At 60.2% G+C, this 22039-nt stretch overlaps 6 protein-coding genes across 7 annotated transcripts; 2 read left to right on the plus strand and 4 right to left on the minus strand.

Annotated features, from left to right (window-relative positions):
- Positions 1 to 122: 122 nt before the first annotated feature.
- On the minus strand, positions 123 to 2181 carry CTK2_1 (Beta-glucosidase; the record flags this gene model as incomplete). 2 transcript variants are annotated; one of them, XM_047984347.1, is made up of 3 exons in its annotated part: positions 1684 to 2181; positions 1329 to 1536; positions 123 to 1253 (listed from the first exon to the last, which is right to left on the minus strand). In XM_047984347.1, exons 1-3 carry the CDS (start codon positions 1866 to 1868, stop codon positions 123 to 125), a joined length of 1524 nt encoding a protein of 507 aa, XP_047840321.1. In that variant the 5' UTR covers positions 1869 to 2181. The 2 variants fall into 2 exon arrangements, with proteins under 2 accessions (XP_047840321.1, XP_047840320.1); XM_047984346.1 differs by having other exon boundaries at positions 1664 to 2181.
- A 1014-nt stretch (positions 2182 to 3195) lies between these two features.
- Positions 3196 to 6808, minus strand: JDV02_003237 (uncharacterized protein). Its single transcript, XM_047984348.1, has 3 exons — positions 6300 to 6808; positions 4826 to 6241; positions 3196 to 4748 (listed from the first exon to the last, which is right to left on the minus strand). The coding sequence occupies exons 1-3, from the start codon at positions 6424 to 6426 to the stop codon at positions 3565 to 3567; spliced, it is 2727 nt and encodes a 908-aa protein (XP_047840322.1). The 5' UTR covers positions 6427 to 6808; the 3' UTR covers positions 3196 to 3564.
- A 1591-nt stretch (positions 6809 to 8399) lies between these two features.
- On the minus strand, positions 8400 to 8933 carry JDV02_003238 (uncharacterized protein; the record flags this gene model as incomplete). Its single annotated transcript, XM_047984349.1, has 1 exon — positions 8400 to 8933. One exon carries the CDS (start codon positions 8931 to 8933, stop codon positions 8400 to 8402), a length of 534 nt encoding a protein of 177 aa, XP_047840323.1.
- Positions 8934 to 13323: 4390 nt separating this feature from the next.
- Positions 13324 to 15485, plus strand: JDV02_003239 (uncharacterized protein; the record flags this gene model as incomplete). The annotated part of the gene is made up of 4 exons (XM_047984350.1): positions 13324 to 13484; positions 13568 to 13680; positions 13746 to 14415; positions 14490 to 15485. Exons 1-4 carry the CDS (start codon positions 13359 to 13361, stop codon positions 15483 to 15485), a joined length of 1905 nt encoding a protein of 634 aa, XP_047840324.1. The 5' UTR covers positions 13324 to 13358.
- A 2616-nt stretch (positions 15486 to 18101) lies between these two features.
- Positions 18102 to 19433, plus strand: JDV02_003240 (Palmitoyl-protein hydrolase). Its single transcript, XM_047984351.1, has one exon. The coding sequence runs from the start codon at positions 18307 to 18309 to the stop codon at positions 19312 to 19314; it is 1008 nt and encodes a 335-aa protein (XP_047840325.1). The 5' UTR covers positions 18102 to 18306; the 3' UTR covers positions 19315 to 19433.
- Positions 19231 to 21919, minus strand: CIC1 (proteasome-interacting protein cic1). The gene is made up of 2 exons (XM_047984352.1): positions 20754 to 21919; positions 19231 to 20682 (listed from the first exon to the last, which is right to left on the minus strand). Exons 1-2 carry the CDS (start codon positions 21138 to 21140, stop codon positions 19555 to 19557), a joined length of 1515 nt encoding a protein of 504 aa, XP_047840326.1. The 5' UTR covers positions 21141 to 21919; the 3' UTR covers positions 19231 to 19554.
- Between the last annotated feature and the right edge of the window lie 120 nt (positions 21920 to 22039).

Genomic DNA, 22039 nt, shown 5'->3' on the forward strand with positions numbered 1-22039 from the left:
AGATGGTGCAAAACAACACTCTGCTTTTCCACGCTTCCCAGCCATGTCCCCCCAGACGCCATTCTATGCTAAACAAGCCAACACCAAAGCAAAGAGCCCTACGCGGGACGAGCATTTGACGGTCAGTGGTAGCGACCCCTGCCCCTATACCCGCCCCTGTCACCTCTGTACCCTCCATACGGGCCTCTTCTATAGTCCCCTCCGCGATCCCTATACCCCCCTCTATACGGACCAGGTCCACCGCCCCCGCGCCCGCCGCCCGCCGCTGCGGCGGCCTCTCTATCGCTCTGCGGCTCCGAGGGGGGATGCTGGTGCTGGGGCGGCGGCGGCTGCGGCACGGGCTCCTCGACCTCGACCTCGTGCTCCTCAAACTCCTCGTTGAAGTAGCGTGCCGACGTGTCTTGCTCCTGGCGCGCGGCCTCGGGGTCGAAGACGAAGCGCATGGTGCCGTCCTGGCCCCGCGCGGTGCGCCTAACGACCGCGTCGGGGGGCCACACGGGGGGCAGACCGACGGTGCTGCCGTTGACGGAGACGCCAGCTCTGCGGCCATTGCCGCCGCCGCCGCCGCCGCCGCCGTTGGTGCTGGCGCCGGGCGCACTAGGCGCGCTGGGGGCCGTGGGCGAAGCCATGGCAGAGACGGGGACGAGAGGGTTGGCGTCGGCGACCTCGCACTTTGTGCAGTGGTAGAGGTAGCGCGGGGCGGCGGCGGCGTCGAGGTCGCCGTTGAGGCGGATCTTGATGTCGATGAAGGTATTGAGGTCGAAGAGGGCGCCAATCTTGGTGGCCTTGTGGTGCTGGACGTAGAGGTCGAGGAGGTCGAGCATGGTCTCGGCGACGGCGTCGCGGCTGTACTGCCCGGCGGGGCGGGAGGCGGCGAACTCGCGGACGCGGTCGACGACGGTCTGGCGGGCGAGCTTGTCGGCGTCGTCGACAGCGGCGGCGGCAGCCCCGTGGGCGCGCATGCGAGCGGTGAGCTCGACGACGGCCATGACCATGGTGAAGGTGGTGCGCTTGATTGGGATGAAGGTCTTGTACATGTCGGTGCACATGGCGTAGGCGGTGGTGAAGAAGTCGCGCGACGCTGCGGACGAGGGAGAGGAGGAGGTGGTGGTGGAGGAGGGCCCGCGACCGAGGACGCGGCGGACGACCTTGACGAGGAGCTTCTGCGGGTATCGGGTGCGAAAGTCGAAGCCAATGGTCTCGAGGATGAGGCGCTCGAGGCCGATGATGACCTTGCCGGTGGACTCGAAAAGCTAGAGTGTGCGCTCTTGTCAGCCGCGGAGAACAGGGTCACGGACAGAACGGTACAACCAAAAACGCGGACTTGCCTTGTCATCGGGGGCGACAGTCTTGTCCGGGTTCTTGACGTTGTAGGCAGCAGCGAGGATGTCGCGCGACTTTTTGATGGTGTCCTCGACCTTGCAGGCGACGAAGAGGGAGGCGAGGGCGGCGTCCTGGTAGTTGTACTCTGCGTCGCGGAAGTTGAGGCGGAACTTGTGGAAGTAGGTGCACGCGGTATCGAAGGTCCTCACGGGGCTGTGCGCAAAGCAAAACATCAGCTTCGTCTCTCCGAGCGGCGGCCGGAGCGGAACCCATCGATGGGCATCCTCGCTGGGAGGTGGGAGGAAGAGGAGGAACAGGGAAGAAGGGGGTTTCGCCTCACAGCTGAAGGTGCTGGCGAACATTGTCAATGAGCTGGACGCCCTGCAGTCGGTAGTTATCCTCCCGCGCGGGGTCGCAGCCGTTGTCCTTGAGCATGCGCCGAATCTTGACCTCGGAGCTGTACTGGTTGGAGCTGGAGATGAAGCCAGGATGGGGCCCGACGCGCGCCGACGCGGCGGCGGCATCGCCATTGGGCGTCGGCGCATCTGCAGTCGAGGGCGACATGGCTCTGTTCTATGCGGTAGGGGCGAAGGCGAGAAGCGGAAGCGGGAGCATCGAGAAAGGACGAGGAGGTAGTATCGCGGGCGACAACGAGGCTGACGAGCAAGGCCTCTGCCACAGCAAAGTCCGGGCAAGGGCCAGAGTAGAAATTGGTCGGTTGGGCCAAGGCGCGCTATGATTTGATACCACGCATCGACTGTACGGCTCGTCGGGCCACCGCGACGCTCGGGGTGGACCAGTTCAGTTCAATGTACCGCAGCGGGCGTGCTGGTGGTCGGTGGAAAATGTGAAGCCGATGGAGACGGCGGACTGGTGGCCCAGGACGAGGCTGCGTTGGAGCGCATCGGGCGGCAGCAGAGTAGGTGCAGACTTGCGCTGACTGATTGGCCAGTCGGGCCCGACCGGGGTCAACGAGCTGGGCCCCCTGGAACTGCCCGTGAACCTGGCCTGGAGCCGCCCTGGCCCTTCAACGCCACCTGCAGCCCGGGGCACACCCGCCGTGCGCTGAGCCGCCCGGGCTGTATCCGTCACCCCCTGACCTGTCCTGACCATTGGTTACAGGGCTGCAAGTGTGCTCCTTCAGCTGCCAGCCCAGGGCACGCAAGTCAGGACATGCATGGATGCATGTTCACTTTTGCACACACCACCGTCGACGACTCCAGCGCAAGGTCTCGCCGTCAAGACACGGGGCTCGCTGCATAACTTTTCTGCATGCTACCACGGCAGACAGATAGAGACCCAATGGCTCGCAACATGCTCGCCTCAATGTTCAGGGACCATCGCAGTCACGCTCTTGGGTCCCCTAGGCGACTAGGTGAGCATCCCCCCATCTAGAGCTGTCATCAGGTCATCTAGTAACCAATACGACTGACCAATTCGGTCTCTAGGCCCATCTTCAGCTTTAACAGTGGTCAATTCGAGTGGCGTTGTACCGTTGCGCGCCTTGGTCTGTCCGCCCGAGAGGGCGAAAGAGCCACACACCCCCCCCGGCTGCCTGGGTACGCACTTCACACCTCATCAATCTACAACTTCGGCTCACCTGCCATCTGTCGCGCTCGAGCCCGGTGCAAGGGTGCCTGGCCCCGGCCTTGTGCACGACGCATTGTATAGTACTAGGTGCTGAGACTCGCCCCAGCCCTGTCCGGCGACACAGTCGTACGATCATGGCATATACTCGCATAAAGACAATGATCACGGATGCCAAGGGCAGCCATTGATCTCTATAGCAACTTGGCAGCGTGTCCAGTCGCCAGATGGGGATTGTGCACCAAGGAAAGTACGTGGTAGTGTCATCGCAATATCTAACTGGGGTATAAGGTGAATGCCTCCTCCAATCGATGCTCCCCCCTCCTCCACCTGCAGTCCTATCCCACGGCCTGAAACGTCATGCATAATAACCAAGACGAGCAGAATAAACGCCCCCCCCCCCGGTTGTCTGCCAGAAGCCCCCGGATCCAGTCCCAGTCATCAACATTGCCTGTGTCAACCGCCCCTGTCTCCTTGTACTACAAGACGGATAAAATGAAAAATAGAGGGATGTGGAAACCTCATGGAGAACCGTCCCGGGGTGAGTGGCCATCCTGTAGTGAAACTTAAACAGATAGTCGTCTTCGCGACGATAGGCAATGGGTGGAACGCCCGACCCGTCCTGTGTAGCTGACAGGGAGCAACCTTGATGAACTAGAATACCACGTTCCCGTCGTGGCCCTCGCAGCCTTCAAGGACCGGCTCGATGACGCCGCGGCTCCGTTTCAGCCTCCTGCCGTGGCTGTGCTTCGCCTCCTGGGCTTGTCGCGATGCCGCCTTGAGGGAGCTGTCCCTCAACTGCTGCGGACTTGGGCTCCCAACCGTGGGCTTCTCGGTGACGGATCGACCCCGGCCTCGTCCCTGCTGCCGCGACTCGGGCTCCGGGGGCTCGTCCGGCTCAGATGCACTCTCCTCCGTGTCGTACTCATAGCCCAGCGCGCGGAGCCGATCGCGCTGCGTGATGCCCTCCTTGTGTCCGCACGGCAGGGGCATCGCCGGCCCGTCGACTAGGAGCGGCGGGTCGATGGCGGCGCAGTGCAACAGAGAACACATGAGACACGGCTTGCTCTCCGGCTCCGGGTCGAACAGGCCCGGGAGGTTGGTTCCCGCCTTGCCGTAGCCCTCTTCCTTGAAGAGAAGCGCCTCGTCGTCCTTGACCTTGACCCGGCGCTTCTCCACAAAGGAGTCGACGTCCGAGTCGCTCTCCGCCGCGCTGTTGCTACCGTCGGCACAGTCACACTCGTGCGCTTCAAGGTCCAAGCTGTCGGCCTTGCCCGCAGCATGACTCACGTCGAAGAAGCCCGTCCGGGATCCGTTTCGCGACCCCAGCGTCGTCTCCGTGAAGGCATCGTCCTCAAGGGACGGCACGTACAGCGCACTGCCAGGAAGCATATGCGCTGCTGTGGAGCCAGCGGCAGACAGCGACTTCAACTCGACACCGCTCGAGGGCGGCTGCTTGACCGACAGCGGCATGTCGAGCGACGTGTTGGCCGTATGGTTGCTCTGCGGGCTCGCAAACAGGTAGGTGCTCGTGGAGCAGCCGTCGGAGAGCTCCGTCGTCGGCGTCAAGGAGGAGATAGACCAGTGTCGCAGCGAGGAGTTGCGCGGGGGAACGTAGCCGACGAAATCGCTGATGCTCGCGCCGCCGCGTTCGGGCGCCGCCAGACAGCTCCACGACCGGTTGCGCCCGTGGTGCGACGATGGACCGGCCGAGGGCTCCGACGGGCCGCCAGCTTCAGGGGCGGCAAGACTGATCCAGGGGCTCTTCCACTGCGCATGGGAGCCGCGCTTGGGCCGACTGCGGCTGCGTGAGGCTTTTCTGCGGCAAGTTGAGACGGCTGGATCGCGCATGACAAAGTTAGTGAACCGGCAGCTCAACACCGTGACATACTCAAAGGGACTGGCGACGACGTACATGGTGCGGGGGCACAGTCGCTCAGACTCCCGCCGTTATCTGAGCTGTTTCCTCTCATCATCAACGACATGGCCGTCTGCTGCTCGCCGGGCTCGTCGCGGCCGCGGGGCTCATACGAGAGACCCGCGTACAGCAGCTGGCTGTCATAGATGCGCATCTCCCGGTGCGCCGCCGCGACGGGCGTGTACGCCCGCTCATCCAGATACCCGCCTTCCCTCCGCTGTCGCCGTCTGGGCGTGGACGTGTTGGACGGCGTGGCCGGTGCCTTGCCGTTATCGCTCGTGATGCCCATGGCGCTCATGGGCCGATACCTCGGCACGGCGGGAGGCGAGGCTGCGCGGCTACTCTGCCCCGACGACTCGAATGCCTGGACGCTCAGAAGCTCATCCCACCTCTGGTGACGCTGACTGGCTCTGCTACGATCCGGGTGTCGCCTCTCGGCGGTGATCCAGCCGCGTGGTGTCGATCCCGGTGCGTGGTGAGCCGGCGACATGCTGCGCTCCTTTCCCTTGGGTGTTGAGCTGCGCGCCATCGAGTTGGCGTCGATGGATCCCAGTGCATGCCGCAGATTTCGTTCAGGCGAAGGCTTCTGCTTCGACGTTGACTTGGGCAGCGTGAGCAGAGTCCTCGCGTCCAGACTCCGGGTACGCTGCGATGCGCTTTCTGTCCGCCGGCTCGTGTTCCGCTGCTCCTCCATCTCAGCGCCCGACCGCAGGCCGTGGAGGGAGCGTCTCTTGTAGGGTTTGAAGGACTGGTCTTGTTCGTCGGCCCGGGCAATGTTGAGCATCGTCGCTTCCGCGCGCCTCAGCGTGGGGAGGGTGATCATGGTCGCCCGCCTTTCATACGGCGTTTTCGTTGCCGTCTGCTCCAGCGACGCGTAGAAACGCTGCACGGCGGGGGTTGCCAGGTCCACGCCGTTCTCGCCAAGGTTGCGGTCCGCCACGTCCTCGCCGTAGTCTCGCGCCCCGGCGGCTCGCACCCTCGACTTGAAGTCGGCTGGCTTGATCTCGCCCTGCGCATCCAGGAGGTCGACGTGCCGCACCGCCCTTCGGCTGCTGCCTGCTCCAGTCGCACTGTCAACCCCGCTGAGTGTCGCCAGAGCCGTCCTGTTGGAGGTGGCGATCGACGGCGTCAGAGAGTGTTTGCCACGGTCTTTCCGGACCAGGCTTCGTCCCCGGCTAACGTTGCTGTGGTAGGTCTCTAGGACTGGGAATCGCGGGATCGCGCCGGGCGATCTCGACCGCCATACGTCCGCCTCATCGCCAGGTGCACTGGACGGCCGCTCATCGACAACACCGAGGAAGAAGGGTTTCACAATTCCTGTGGAAAGCTGAGGCTGGCTGGGCCTCTTCCGTGCGGCCTGCCGTTGCAGATTCTCCAGCGACACGGGTCCGTTTCCGTACACGGCTCGAGTTCCTACGACCCATGTTAACGTGTCAAATTCGAAACAGCATGTGAGACTGGTCCTACGTACCTCGAACGGGAGGATGCGCTGCTACAGTCGTGTGGTAGGGTTGGTGGTTGGTGGACGATGTCGCTTCCCGGGACCGGTCTGCGCCGCCAGCGTTCCTCCGGCTGGTCAAGAAGCTGAGCAAGCCCATGGCGCACGAGATCGTCGTCGTCGGTACGATTTGTCGTTATAAGTGACGTAGCGAAGCGCCCACGCACCGCGGGAGGGCGGAACGCACAGCAGAGATCATGCGCAGGCGAAAAGGAAAAAAAAGGGCGATTCAGTCCGGACGGTAGTGGCGAGTACGGGTCCGAGACAACGAGCCGGACTGTCCTTATCAACTCATCTAGGACATTGCCGACGCTCGACGGTATGGTATGAATATGGTACAACAGCAGAGCAAACGCTACAAGAATCGGACAAGCGGCACAGGACAGCAAATTTGACGATATAACGAGAAGGGGGAAGCGAGAACGCCGAGGGGAGGGGAGGGGCATGGCAGAATAATAAGTGTACTAGGACGAGTATCGGGGCGTGTCAGAGGTGTGACGGAAGCGACGCGGCCCGCAGGCAGCACCAGGGGATGGAGGGGAGGCGTGTGCGTGTGCTTGTGTGTGTGTGTGTGTGTGTGTGTGGACGGGACGGCACTGGCCTGGTCTGGCCTGGCCCGGATGGCATGGGCGGCACACGGACGAAACGAGCGAGTCGTGACGAGTGCTTGCTGATGGTGTCTGTTTTTGTGTCGGGATTGATGCCGGCAGCCTGGGGGCGTTTCGCCGCTGCAGATTTGTCTATCCCCCCTCCCCTGAGGCCCACGGACATGCATGGGCCTTGCTGGCATCGGCCGACGGACGGGGACTATCCACGAGTACCGACCTGGAGAGAGCGGAATCGTTGTCGATTCTGTTCTGTTTGCCATTTATTGTGCGCATACTACGCACATTAGTAGCAAGCGTCCGGCCCACCACGTCTCTTGTCTCAAACATCGGATGCCCCCAAAACGGGGGACCCCTTGTCGTGCCGTTCGGGGGGGCTAACGAGAGAAAAGCAGCAGCTCTTCATGCAGGCGGGGGAGGGGGGCCGAATGTCGATGGGCTCTCTCTGCTAATTCTCTCTCTTCTCTCGCTCTCTTTCTCTCTCTCTCTCTCCATAACTCAGCAGCGTCCAGGGACTCGACTCAACATTGACGATTACTGGATGGACCAGCCACACACCCCTGCAAGTGGACGAGGCTCAAGCGCATGTCTTGCATGGGCCACCGAAGAAAACGGCTGAACGGGCTCTCAATGGGCGGGGGGCAGATTCCCCACCACCCAGCCGGATGGGAAAGAGGCACTCATCGGCGGAGCCACGACAGTTGGGTAGTAGGTCAGGTTTGGTTAGGCCCAGGGGCAGCTGCTGCAGGAGGGCCAAGACCAGGAACGATGCAACGACTTACCACGAGGCGGGTCCGCCGAAGCTGTGGTCCACAGCAGCAGCACCTGAGTCGGGCGTTGTTGCTCTCTTCTTGGTCGGGCAACACACACACACACATAGACTCTCTCACACACACAGGCTCACACTCACACACGTCATATACTCTCGTACGCCCCGGCGCCACCACGGCCAAGATGATCTATTGACCGAACCGCAGCAGCAGCACCCTCGGGTGAGGGGTTTTGCCTGGTCTTCCTCGCCGATCGTCGTATCGGCGTTGGTGGGCTTCAGCCTGGAGGGCGGGGACAAACGCCAAAAAACACATCAGCTATCAAACTAGAGCCGCGAGCAGCTCGCCGCCAAGTCTCCATCTGGGGCGCACGGCCAACGCCCCCCCGGAAGGCTCTCGAGCAATCGATGGTCACAACCCAAAGCCTCCTGGCCTGGATCGGGGGGGGGGGTCCGCGCCACCAGGATCTAACTTGCTACTATGTACGGAGTATACGAACTCGCTACGGGGTACCTTACGTGATTGAACGGCGACACCGCGCCGGCGGCAACGGCTTCCACCCGGTTTGCGGTCCATAGTGGAGAGCAGGAAGAAGAAATCCCGTCCCCGTGTATCGAGGTTTGCACAAATATTGGTTCCGCCGCAGCGCCGAGCGGAACAGTCAAGCCCGTCATGACGCCAACGGTGGCGTTGTCTCGTCAGGTCAGGTCGGTGTTGGACTTCAGGGCCGGGGGGGGAAAGCCAGCGCCAGGGGGGGGGGACCGAGGCAGACAGCAACGAGCAGCTCTCTGGAGACGACAAACAAGACGCCCCCATGATGAGAGAGAGAGCGCGTCTGTGTCTGTCTGGTGGCTTGCAGCCCACTTCCTGCACGACGAAGGCAGCGCTTCAAGAAGGGGGCCCGGCGTATCTGCTGGTCCCCAAGGCGCCTGCTGCACTGCACCCCTGTTCCCTGGCTTCGGCAGACAGCTTTCCACCACCGACCCGCGAGCCATGCTGGCACGGATCGACTGGACGAGCTGGGGCCCAGGCTTGTTGCCATTCATCAGGGCCTTCCTTGTCTGTGCTACGTACGCAAACTCACGACCACGCCGAGCCTGCCGTGCGAGATGCTGCCTGTTCGTTGCACCAGGGAAGGGACTGGGAACGGATCGCCGCGCAGGCAGCAGCAGCAGCAGCAGCTTCTCGCGGGGTGGGTGGCCGGCCATGGACGCAGAATACGAAGGGATCATCTATGACAAGGGGCAACCAATGCTGTGTCGCCGCGCGTCTATCGTTGTTGAACGGGCTGCGTTGGGTTGGATATTTGGTGGTGGCAATTGGACGGCGAACATGCAACCGGCATGGTCATCCATCCAGGTCACGGCCTTTGGCCGACACTAAATCTCAGGTTGCTTCGTACATTGCGCGTTGAGGCTGCAGGTACTGTACTGTACAGCAGTAAGCCAGAACGGTGAAGCTTCGGCATTCTCAACTCCGCTCCGAACAAGACATTTTGCTCATCCAGCCACACTCGGCCGGCCGCATTTGCCTACACTCACCAGACGGCGGACTCGACCCCCGAGATGACGAGCAGCATTAAGGGACTCCGCCCATGTCATTAACACGACCGGAAAGCCGGGTTCGCGCCCCCCTCCCCAACATCTCCACGTGGGCACTTTGCGGAGGCCATCGCCAAGATCGACAAATAGGACGTTCGGATTTGTTGCGAGACGCCCGAGCCGGGGATTCAAACCGAAACCAAAGTAAAAACAAAAAAAGACAGACGCCCCTTGTCGAAACAAACGATGGCCGAGGGTGAACGTCGCCGCGACATGTCGGGCACGGACTGGCAAATCCCGCGTCGCCGACCGCTTCGTTGCCGTACCGCGACATTTGCCCCCCGTCTGTGCTTCACCCGCCAGTGACAGTGCAGCGCCCGCAGCGCTCTGACGAGATCTCGTTCGCGCTTTGCGGCCGTCGACGGCCCACAGGACTGGGAAAATCCTTGCAAGGGAAAAAAGGAGCCCGAGCGGCGCTCGGCTCCAGCCACCGGTTGAGCCAGCTGCCGTATATAGAAAGGGTACTAGCAGTATTAGGGCTATTCTGCTCCGCAAAGCTCGCAGCGTAGGGGCTCTACCGGACTACGATCTTTCATGTAGCAGGTGGCAATGGTTCACAAAGCTTAATAAATCGCAGCAGCTGCTGCTCCCTCCTGACTGGACCCTGGGACGTTTTGACTTTCGGCAGTGCCCACCGATGCGCCGTTGTAGTATTAGTTACGATTACTACGGAGTACTACGAAGTTAATACTACTGTGCCTGCAGGAACCGAACCGGCAATCTGGTCCGCCAGCGCCCCGGTGGGGGGTGGCGGATGGGGGGGGGGGGCCTTCTTCGTGCAGCTGCTGCGGCGGTCAACGAAATGAGATGACTTCAAATGTTTCCCCCTCGCTCGCATACTCACGCGAACCCCATCAGGCCCTTCCTTGGCAGGTCGCCGTGGCCGTTCCAAAATTTCCTGTCTCATCAACAAGGAGCCACGGCGGCGGCCATAAGGGCGATTTGCTCCTGCAAGATGCATGGACATCATCACCCGCAGAGCTTTGATGAAGCCCTACAGACAGAGAGGGGTCCTTGCCTGGTACAAAGCTGTAGCACTAGAGTATAAATTAATTACGTACCAGCAAGCAGCAGCAGCAGCATGTCCGAAAGGTTTGAAATGCATGTCTCGCCGAGCTGACCCGCGCCACTTGTTATTCACTGGCCCTCTTCTGCCGAGGAGATTCGTAGTAGTTAGCTGGATTGTTAATTTTTGGCCTTTGGACTTTGTGGGATGGCGGATGGGCGCGTTTCGAAACGGGGACGGAGGCGGGGGATGATGGGGAGCTTACTGATCGGGGTATCCATCATGGCGAAGATAGACGGAGAGAGACGCGCAGGGGGGTAAAAGGGTCCGTCCACTATCCATCTACCCACAATGGCAGGGCGCGTCGCTACCAGTACGAGAGTCGATCCGTCGTCGACGCATGATGAGCGGGCGCGCGCGAGCAACGCGAGTGGGAAACACAGACATGTCAGAGCGCCCACCGTTGTTGCATGAACAAGGACGCGTTGGCCCGTGCAAGCGCCAGTGACGCCATCCACGAGTGAGTAGTGCATACATGCTATACTGTACTCACTTGTTGTACGAGCTTCCGCCATGGCTTGTTGCGGTGGTCGGCAGTTCATAATTTACTAAGTAACTTGGTAGTTGTGTGTGTATTCCACACATGGACCACGCAGTCATCAGTGTTCGGCAGATGTCGCGACGAGAGCAAACGCCTTCTGTGTCGCAACGCGGCCAGAGCAGTAGAGCAGCGGCTCTGTCTCTGTCTCTGTCTCTGTCTCGATCCATGTCCCCGTCCCAACGGTAGAACATGACGCGCTGCTGCGGACTTACCGTGAGCCCACGCTGCGTAAAAAGGGATATCGTGCTCTGTAAGCCTTGACTTGGCTTACACATTTGTTGGCATGAAGGAGCATCATTGGCGCCGCCGCCGCCCTGTCAGCTGTGTGACGGCTAACGAGACAGTACGGGGGCGTTGGACCAGCTTCCGCGGTCGAGAAGAGAAAAAAAAGGAAAAGCGACAGGTACAAGGCGGCCCCCTGGCCCCATGGCAAAAGGATTTCTAAACGATATTAAAGTATTGCAGGGCAACCACGTTGCTTCCATGTCCCATGTCCCCGGGGGGGGGGGGCCGGCTGGCCGGCCTGCGAAGAAGCAACGAGGCACCACCCAACGCCCTCGTACGGCCGATGGGCATGGATTGATGACTGCAGTCTTCTCGAAGCGTCCACCGTCCTGTCGTGGAACTCGACGTCGTCATTAGTACGCAATTTGACAGTTTTGACATTAGATGGATGGCGATGGGCTGCTCTCGCGCGGGCCATGAACCATGCGCTCCGAAATTGCCAAAAGCCGGATGCGAGCATCGACTCACCCCTTGAGTTACTACTACTGCTGCTTCCCTGTTCGATGAGTCGCACTCCACTCAAGGACAGAGGAGGCGGCCACGGGCCCGCGGGTCACAGTTGATGCGACTTCGGGAACGGAAGCGATGGGTAGACGTGTCGTTCGTCACGCCATGCCCGGCCCGGGTTGTCGACAGGTCACCCAGATCTGCCGGTGGAAAAGGAGCTGTCGCCATCGGCGGCGGCGGCGGCGGCGGCGACGGCAGCGCGGTTCGCCTATCGAAAAAAGAAAAAAAAAGACCAGCCGTCTCGGTTTATGGGAAGTCGCCTCCCGGTGGCGGCAAGGACGGTGAGGCGGCCTTGCAGGGAGAGCTCTTCACAACTGACGCCGACCAAGAAGAACCCAGTGCAGCAGACCGTGCTACGTTTGCGATTGTTCGTTGCCATGAGTCGTCCCGGCGACCGACCGGAGTCGCGAAACGGCGGGCATTGGCAGGCTGGCTTCTCGTAACATGTAAACCGGCGTTGTTGCTTCTGTGAGATCTGGGTTGTCCGACTGATTGCCCGCCGTTGGCAGGTACTGTATCTGGATGAGACAGTCTAATAAATTCGATCGTGGAGGATCGATCCGGATCGAAGCTCCCATGTGGTTCACGATCGGGCTGTGAGTCCCCCGTCGACAAGCGCATCGACAAGCTGTAGGTCAATTTGATCAATACGAAGCATTTCGTATCGTGAAATACTGGTCAACGTCTAGAGCTGGGACGATGTAGTACGGGACATTGGGGTCCTGTAACCGCTTCCCCTTTACGATACGCAGCTGGCTATATCGTCCGCGGATGGGATCACTGGTGGCGTCCCGATCACACAGAGAAACGAGAGTTGTCTCGAGTGGTAAGGTTGTCAAAAGTCTTGACGGGCATATAATACGAGGGCATCCACATGAAGCCAGTCCGCTTCAGATGGCCTCAACTGGCACAGCACAGGCCATATAGATCTAAATTCCACTGTACATGCACGTCTGGTGTACGTACTAACTACGTTAGAGAGAAATCACTCCCGAGCCGCATGGATCGCTCACGTACATGCAGCCAAACCTCACTCGATAGCTCGTCCCGGCGTTGCTAGCCATCATGCTTGGTGCAGCTTTCATGTGACCGCCAACGTATGCATCACCGAGTCGCAGTGCAGCCAGCAGAGCCAAAGTGGTCACGTTGCAGCTGTTGTGCTCGTCCATTCCGCAGCATCCAGTTCCAGTACGACCTCCACACTTGACGTTTCAGAGAACAACTTCAACGTACCGAATTGTCAAAGAGAGAAGCATGTCGTCTTCAACGCCTTGTTGCTCATCCTCCGGAATCACGGCTCGGGCGGCGGACCCGAAGCCGGGTACCCTCCCCGTAGCTCCGCGTTTCGCTGCCCAGAAGGGGCAGGTCGGGGCAAGCGTCCCCGCAGATTCCTTCGAGGGCAGCACTATTGGCGCCCAAGAGGGTTCTCACGACTGAATTGTTGGTTGATACATTGGCCGCGCTAGTTGAGTGCTAGACTTGTCAGCAAATTCTGGCCATCGTCATGTACTCGCAAACACGACACGGGCCGCTCGAAACGCGCAAGCACTGTGAATGCCATCGAGACTCGCCTGGCTGTTGATGCTCTGCGGGGTTTGCCTTCATCCTCATTCTGCTCATCCTCTGGATTGAAGCAAAGGACGTTGGGGCTCTCAACATGCTCACCACCAGCCTTGTATTGGGCTTCGTCGGCCTTGCAGCCGCTCAGTTCCCGCCCAAGCCCGAGGGGGTCAAGGTGCTCAAGTCCAAGTTCCACGAGAACGTCACCATTTCATTCAAAGAGGTAGGCAGGCAGGCAGACTTTGTTTTCTTCTCCGCGGCTCAAGTCTCAGTTTCAGTCAGTCATCTGATCTGCTAGCTGCATAGCCTGGGATCTGTGAGACGACCGAGGGCGTCAAGTCATACGCCGGCCATGTCCGGCTGCCGCCGGGCTTCCTGGACGACGTCAACGGCGAGAAGCAAAAGTATCCCGTCAACACGTATGCCCGCCCCCGGACTCGATGTAGCGTATGTGCGGGTATGAGCTGACACGAACTCTCTCAAGCTTCTTCTGGTTCTTCGAGGCCAGAAAGGACCCTGCCAATGCCCCCCTGGCCATCTGGCTCAACGGCGGCCCTGGCGGCTCGTCGATGATGGGCCTCCTCCAGGAAAACGGCCCGTGTCTCATCGCCGAGGACTCCAAGACGGCCTACCTCAACCCCTGGAGCTGGAACAACCACGTCAACATGCTCTACATTGACGAGCCGAACCAGGTGGGCTTCTCGTACGACACGCCCACCAACTTCACCATCTTGATGGGCCAGCAGGACGGCCAGGAGGACGTCCGCCTGGTGCCGACCGACTTCTCCAGGGAGTCGCCCGAGCTCAACCTGACGACCCGCGCGGGGACCCTGGCGAGCCAGAAGCCGTCGCACACGCTCAACAGCACGGCGTCGGCGGCGCACGCGCTGTGGCACTTTGCGCAGACCTTCTTCTTCGAGTTCCCGCACTACAAGCCCGTCGACGACCGCGTCAGCCTGTGGACCGAGAGCTACGGCGGGCACTACGGGCCGGGCTTCATGCGCTTCTTCCAGGAGCAGAACGAGAAGATTCGCGACGGCACGTCGGAGGTGGAGAATGCCCATTACATTCACCTTGACACCCTGGGCATCGTCAACGGCCTGCTCGACGCCGTGGTTCAGGAAGAGGCCTACATCTCGTTTCCGTTCAACAACGCAAGTCTCCATCCAAAATCTGCTGTCCTCCCCCCTGTTGGAAACATTGTAGCACTGACATTGACATACTCTAGACGTATGGCATCCAAGCGTACAACCAGTCCGTGTACGAGGAGCTCATGCACAACTTCACCTGTCCCGGCGGCTGCAGAGACCAGCTGACGGCGTGCCAGAAGCGCCTCGACGGCTTCGACGTGGCCACGATTAACAGGCTGGGCAGCCAAAAGGACGACGACGACAAGAAGGAGAAGAAGCCCCATGACCTCTGCGACAACGTGCAAGACTGGTGCAACGAGCCCGCGGTGCAGGTCTACATGAAGGCCAACCACGGGTGGTTCGACATCTCGCACCCCAAGAACGACCCCTTCCCGCCGCCGCACATGCACGGCTACCTGACCGAGGCGAGCGTCCTCGCGGCCATCGGCTCCCCCGTCAACTTCACGGCCGCGTCTGGCGTGGTGGCCAACAACTTCGACAGCACGCGCGACATCGTCCACGGCGGGTTCCTCGACGCCGTGGCCTACCTGCTCGACACGGGCGTCAAGGTCCACATGATGTACGGCGACCGCGACTACGCCTGCAACTGGGTCGGCGGCGAGATGGCGTCCACCAGGATCCCTTACTCGCGCCTCGACGACTTCAACGCCGCGGGCTACGCGCCGCTGCTGCTGACGACGAGCGACGAGCACGGTGACAGCGGCACCGTCGGCGGCATGACGCGCCAGTTCGGCAACTACAGCTTCACGCGCGTCTTCCAGGCCGGCCACGAGGTCCCCATGTACCAGCCCGCCGCCGCCTACGACATCTTCATGCGCGCCACCTTCAACCGCGACATCCCCACGGGCCTGCTGCCCGTGCACGACGAGCTGTCGACCGTCGGGCCGCGCGATACCTGGCACATCAAGAACGAGCCCCCCGTGCGGCCGGAGCCCAAGTGCTATGTCATTTCGCCCGACACGTGCACCAAGGAGGTGTGGGCAAAGGTCGTGGCGGGCGATGTGGAGGTCAAGGACTACTTTGTCGTCGAGAAGAATAAGTCCGAGGACGTCTTGGGCGACGTGGAGCTCTGAATACGGATCTTTATGAGGTTTGGTAGTGCCTGGTTCTATTCGGTATTGGACGTATTGTGTAAAGAGACCCAAATTGGGTGCGACTAGTTCAACTCCTGACCTCTGTCGATGTACCACATGTATCGTCCACTGAGCCAAAATAACATCTTAGCATGGACTTTGTATTAGCACATGTTTCTCCATCTCCGCGAAGTCCACTTTTCGTCTTGTTCTTCTTTTCCTAGTACCTTGTCAGATGTCGTGTAGAATTTTCGCTTCTGCAGACTGCACGGGCGCTTCGCATGCAGGGCTCGACGAGAGCTTAACCTTGCCTACATCGTCAACCATGGGCCGGAGCATGTCGAAGCTGATGGCTCGCAGAGAGACGCACCTCACGAAGCCGACGTTCACCTCCCCATAGCAGCTGCCTGCATGTCCGTTTGATCCAAGTAGCGGACGGTGTCTAGCGTGCCAAGCCTCGGATACGTCAAGCGTCAACCTGTCGAAGTCTCTCGGCCCGTCACCAGGCGTTTCGTATCAAACGGCCTCGATAGACTTCCGTCCGTGGACCTACACCCTTCACCCTCCTTCAGCGGAGAGAATCACCACTGCAGCGCGTAGCAGCACCACCCACCGCGCATTGAGGGGCGTTTCTTGAGTTGTCTTAGCATAGCTCCAGTCTCACACAAGTTTATAGTCTCCTTTGCCAATGAAGGCCCGTCAGCCAGTCCCACGGAGGAAGACTTCGATCCCGCGAGAACCGCTCTCAACGATGACGAAAAAGGTCAACCAAACATTAGACTGCATTCATTTGATCAGTCGATTCCCGTCCTGCAGCAGGGTCGTAACAATGACGTGACGGGGCGCGCCACGCGCAAGAAGCTCGGTGCCACTCTTTGTTGCCCCTCATCCAGGTCCCATTCTTGACCGAGGTGAACGGGTGACGCTTCCGGACATCAAGCGAGACTACACGCTATGCTGGTGAACTCGCGAAGCAGACTGTCGAGTCTACCTCTAACAACGGTTCGACGACCGGCCTCCAGGTCCGCGCCAAAGGGTCTCCATGGAGGTTCGTGAACAATAATTGCGGACCCGCGTAATTGCCTTCGGGGGCTGACATGACATTCCCACCAGAATCGACTGCCGCGGAACGTGTCAAGCCGTTCACGGCAACGTAGATCGCCTTGAGCTACCGTGCAAGCAATGCTGACATAGACTGGGGACGCCCACTGACAGAGCGGCCCCAGGGCAGCCACAGGCGGACCGCGGCATGACGTTACCGAGCTTCACTACTCGTCAAGTGCCCCGTGGAGAAGGGCCACGGCGTTCTGGGGAACTGAGTCACTGCGAACTGCGTGTCGTGCGAAGAGGCCCAGCCCGTTCAAGCCCAGCCGCCTCGAGACTGTGGCCGAGGCTTGCTTGCCATGCCGTTGCGCCCCGCTGTAGACCGCGGCAGCTAGAGTTCAAGTCAGGTAGAGACGGGTGCCAAATCCAAATGCGGTAATACAATTCAATCGCAGAGTCGTGCGCTATCTAGTCGTTTTCGCGGCTACTTGTAACATATTCGAAATCGTTCCGCAAGACACCCATCGGTCCCGTGGTCATCGTCATAATGCGAGGCTCTTATAAGTAAAGACTGCTAGACTGCGTGTCAGCCAAGACTCTGTTGAGCCGAGTCTTTTAACGAAAAGCAAAGGCATATGGTGCTGCTTTCAGTTCAGGCTTTGGAATCACCGAGGATCTCATTCCCGTCTTGAAACATATTTTGGCATTGTGGTATCATCCAAACAGCGGGTGGGGGTGAGAAGAGGAGACAAGGAATACTTGCTCTTACCTCTTGGGGTGTTGGCAGCGTCAACTCTGCGGCTGTTTCCAGCCTGGCGACTGGGACCAGCAGCCGCCGATTCTTGGCTGAGCTACTACTCGAGCTCCGCTGCAGAAAGAGTGGCAACGGTCGGCGAATTGCCAAGGGGTCCGAGGACTGGCAACTTGAAAGGCCGGAAAGGGGCGGCAGCGGCGGCCGACGCCAAGGCAATGATGAGGACGGCGGATGACTTCATGATTGCACGGGCGTTCGAGGAAAAGAGAAACGGACTTTGTTTAAGCAAAAACCGGCCTGCGACCTGCGCGTTAAGAAAGACTAACAGAAATGAATAAAACGGAAGAACGACGAGAGCACAAGAGACGGGACATAGCCGCCAACGGGCCGTGCTGGTATTTCAATCCACGGATGCTCAAAGAGTTCCCAACTCCAGGAGGCAACCATTGCAGACCGCCAGCCCAGGCCATGAAACGCGGCGCTTCGAGGGGACCATCGCTGGATGCGTCCCCGACTCCTGCGAGCCAATCAACTCGACGCGGTGCGCGTTTCAGAGACTTGTGTTAGCGGGCGAAGCAGCCGGGCATAGGCTGACACTCGCGCAGCAGAAGGCTAAGCAAGCTACCAGTCGGGGCAGGAGCCGGGGGGGGCGTCGTCGCGCGACCGTTGGGTGCGGCGCTGTCGTGGAGGAAAGACGACAGAGATCGCAGCGGTTGCTGTCGGAGGACATGAAAGGGAAAAAAGGATCTGCCCAATGCCAAACTGTGCGGCGGAGAAATGCACCGCCGCGCCGACGCATGACAGCCAACCTGGAACCTGTGAAAGGTACCTTGGTAGGTGCTAAGGTACCAATTACAGGTACCTGCTCAGCCTGGGCCAGCTGCGGTGCCTCTTTGTAGGTCGTTACGTTAATATGGCCGCAGCAGACAAAGCGTCATCGTCGCCAGCACGCCTCACTTCCACCATTCCATGCTAACCGTCGTCACCACCTTCATTCACACACTCACACAGTAGACACGAAGTATGCGATCACCAATCTCGACAAATTTCCTGGCGGCCGCCGCCGCCGTTGTCTTGGCCGGTCAGGCGCTCGCCGCCGCGTCCACGCCACCTCCCAGCAGCAGCAGCAGCAGCAGCGACGACGACGACACGCCCCTCCCCGTCGTCATCTGGCACGGCCTCGGCGACAGCTTCGACGGCGAGGGCATCCAGCACGTCGCTGACCTCGCCGACGCCGTCCACCCCGGCACCTTTGTCTACTCCATCTCGCTCGCCGGCTCCGACTCCAGCGGCGACCGCTCCGCCACCTTCTTCGGAAACGTGACGCAGCAGCTCGACGCCGTCTGCGCCCTGCTCGCCGCCCACCCCCTCCTGTCCACGGCGCCCGCCGTCGACGCCATCGGCTTTTCCCAAGGCGGCCAGTTCCTGCGCGGCTACGTCGAGCGCTGCAACTTCCCCCCCGTCCGCAACCTCATCACCTTTGGCAGCCAGCACAACGGCATCGTCGAGTTCAAGGCCTGCGGGCCCTCGGACTGGCTCTGCAAGGGCGCCATGGCCCTGCTGCGCTTCAACACCTGGAGCAGTTTCGTCCAGAATCGCCTCGTCCCCGCACAGTACTATCGCGACCCTTCGTCGGCCCCGGCCTACGACACCTACCTCGACGCCTCCAACTTCCTCGCCGACATCAACAACGAGCGCCCGCTCAAGAACGAGACGTACAAGAAGAACATTGCTAGCCTCGAGAACATTGTCCTGTACATGTTCGAGGACGACACCACCGTCATCCCCCGCCGCACCGCCTGGTTCGACGAGGTCAACGGCACCGACATCACCCCGCTCCGCGAGCGCCGCATGTACAAGGAGGACTGGCTCGGTCTGCGGGCGCTCGACCGCAAGGGCGGCATCCACTTCCGCTCCATCACGGGCGAGCACATGCAGATTTCAGACGAGGTCCTCAACGACACAATGGCCGAGTTCTTCGGCCCGGTCAAGTCCAAGGCGGCGGACATGTTTGAATCCGACGAGCTATGAGCCTTTGTATTTTTGCCACTTGTGTACCTAGGGAGAGCCAGCGTAGTCATTTTATTTGCACTAGACAGATGGCAGTAGCCAGTGGATATTGACATAACCCCAACACTGACATGACCATGTAAATTGCATGTACGGTTCTATCTGTATGATTCCCAACTCAACGCCGCAACGCCCAGAGCCCGCATGCATCTGCACCGCATCACCGCTCATTACACGACACGTCCATCAGCCGCAAAGCTCCTACGCTTCCATCGCCTTCTTGGCAGTCGCCTTTTGCTTCTTGAGCTTGGCCTTACGGTCCGCAATCTGCTTGTCGAGGACGTCATCGTCGGCTTCGGGCTTCTTGGCCTTTTTGGCTTTCTTCTTGGGTGCCGGAGAGTCGGCTGCCTCCTCTTCCGCGGCGTCCACGGCCTCTGCCGCGGCGACAGCCTTGCGCTTCTTGCCAATGTTGGCCTTCTCGGCCGAGGCGGCGATGGCGCGGGCGTCATCATCGGCAATCACGTCGCGCTCGTCGACCCACAGCTCGTCCGTCAGCCAGACGGGCAGGGCCGCCGTCGTGGGGCCCTTGATGTAGATGCTCTTGACGTTACGCCACTTCTGCGGCACCCACTTGGCGACGAGGGCCGTGGCCACGGCGTCGACATTGTCAGCGATTTGCTGCGCCGTGAAGCTGGCGTAGCCGACGCGCACGGCGGTGTTGGTCGTGGGCGCGAGGCTCACGAGCGCGGAGCCCAGCGCCTTCTCAATCTCCTTGGCGATGTCGGCCGCGGTGCCAGCGTTGATGTCGGCGCCATCGGCATCGTTCTTCTTGTCGCGCTTGGGCCGCTTGCCGTCGACCTTGGGGCGCTTGGCCTGCAGGTTGACGGGGATGGGTCGCTTCAGGGACGTCTTGTAAAAGGTCTTGCCGAGGACCTTGGGCAGGCGGTTGATGATGCGCTCGTCGGCGACGAAGACGTCGTGCTCGGAGAAGAGCTTGCGCTGGGCCTCGTACTGGCTGTACTTTGCCTTGAGCTTGGTGAAGTCGATGACGCGGGTGATGCGGCGACTCAGGGCAGCGGGGAACTCGTCAGAGCCGATGATGTTCTTATACGCACGCTGCGGATCAGCGGTGATGGCGCAGATGGTGGTCGTCACGGGTGTCGACTCGGAATCGGACTCGGGGATCTTGACGAGCGGGTGCGGCAGCGTGATCTTGCCAGGCTGCAGACGGGCCTTGTCGGTGATGTGGCGCTTGGTGGTGAGGGTGAGCCAGATGGGTGTGTCGTCGGCCTCGTCATCCTCGAGCAGATTCTTCTTGGTGGCCTCGTCGGCGCTCTGCTTGGCCGCCTTCTTAATGTGCGCGAGCAGCGCCTTGGATGCCTTGAGGGTCTGTAGCGGCAATGTACCGTATCAGTACTTTGAGCGTGCAAGCAACAGGAAGCGAAGGGAAGATTGCGTACCTGGTCGGGGTCAATCGACGCCAGCGGACTGGAGCCAGCGGCGACGACTTCTTTTGAAGGCGCCATTGTTGCGATGTGTGGTTGTGCCGGGCAGCGATGTCCAGCGTTTTGCAGGTTGAACAGGCGGGGTGTACCGTTTGGCGATGCTGCTGCTTGCTGTTGCCGCTGCTCACCCAAGAAAAAAAAAAGTCGCCCAGGACCCAAAATTTTCGTCGGCGCGGAATATGCCAGTCCCGTGCTCCGGTCCTGAGCGCCACCACGGTCCGGTCCGGTACACGGCCCCATTTTTATCTGTCCCGTAAGCGCCGCGAGAGCCGGCAAGGAAGATCCGGAATCAGTGATGCCAAAACATTTCCAGGTCCATATCCGCTTCTGTCTCGGGATCATACTTGTCCATGATATTTTCTAACACGTCTCTCCACCACGGTTGGGGCCGCGAACCGTACAACGCCTTTCTGTATTCCCACCACTCGGGCCAGAAACCCGCCATCTCCCAGTCAAGCACGGCAGTAACATCGCCAGACTCGGCGTCAACGAGAATGTTCTCCCACGAGAGATCTGCATGCGCGAAAAACAGCTGAATATGTGTCTGGCAGGAGCTTTCGGTACTTATCAGCCCAATCCGGACGTGGACTCTCCTTGACCGGCGCGACAAGCATGTCATGAAAGTCGCTGATGGTATCGAACGGGCCACAAGTTGACATGTTGGTTATGCGGTGATCGTATGCTGGCCCCCCAGAGCATGAGCAAACACGGCCAGGATGAGACAAGGGCAGTTGACGCAGTTCCTGGATGTAGGACTTCAGCTGTCTCTCCGTTCGGGCGCGTGCAGTGTCGGTCATGGTTGGCCACGCATCGCCAAGGTTCTGGCCAGGCATGCGCTTCATGCGGATCCATCCGATGTCTTCCAGCTCTTCGGAATTCGGCTCTGCGTCCAGGTGCGTCTCGACAATCTGCGGAATTGGTATCGATGTGAGATTGGCGACACACTCCATGGCTTCAACTTCCCGACGAAGTCGATAAACGTGGCCTGCTTTTCGAATAGTATCCGGGCCTTCGTCAAATACTCGACGGCCCACAGCCATCCTTTCGACCTCGGATTGTTCCAGATTGGGCAGAGAAGTCGTGGTAGCCATCGTCTGCTCCAGAATGTCTTGATGTTGCGGGGTAAAGGTTTGAAGCTCCTGAAAGACCAAGTCCGAGCGCTCAAATTGTATGGGTGTCGGCCCCAGTTTTCCCGGCGCCGAATGTCATGCTGCATCGAACAACACGAGTATTGCTGTATT

This window comes from Purpureocillium takamizusanense, chromosome 2 (genome assembly GCF_022605165.1).
Source record: "Purpureocillium takamizusanense chromosome 2, complete sequence".
NCBI classification, from domain to species: domain Eukaryota; kingdom Fungi; phylum Ascomycota; class Sordariomycetes; order Hypocreales; family Ophiocordycipitaceae; genus Purpureocillium; species Purpureocillium takamizusanense.

What these genes read in the sequence shown, in the direction of transcription:
- JDV02_003237 (XM_047984348.1), bottom strand. Translation starts at nt 6,426, where the DNA reads ATGGGCTTGCTCAGCTTCTTGACCAGCCGGAGGAACGCTGGCGGCGCA. An exon ending in AGCGCATCCTCCCGTTCGAG is followed by an intron (nt 6,242 to 6,299) that starts GTACGTAGGACC and finishes CATGGGTCGTAG; the next exon opens with GAACTCGAGCCGTGTACGGA. An exon ending in CGACTGTGCCCCCGCACCAT is followed by an intron (nt 4,749 to 4,825) that starts GTACGTCGTCGC and finishes TGCGCGATCCAG; the next exon opens with CCGTCTCAACTTGCCGCAGA.
- JDV02_003240 (XM_047984351.1), top strand. Translation starts at nt 18,307, where the DNA reads ATGCGATCACCAATCTCGACAAATTTCCTGGCGGCCGCCGCCGCCGTT.
- CIC1 (XM_047984352.1), bottom strand. Translation starts at nt 21,140, where the DNA reads ATGATCCCGAGACAGAAGCGGATATGGACCTGGAAATGTTTTGGCATC. An exon ending in CGTCGATTGACCCCGACCAG is followed by an intron (nt 20,683 to 20,753) that starts GTACGCAATCTT and finishes TTGCCGCTACAG; the next exon opens with ACCCTCAAGGCATCCAAGGC.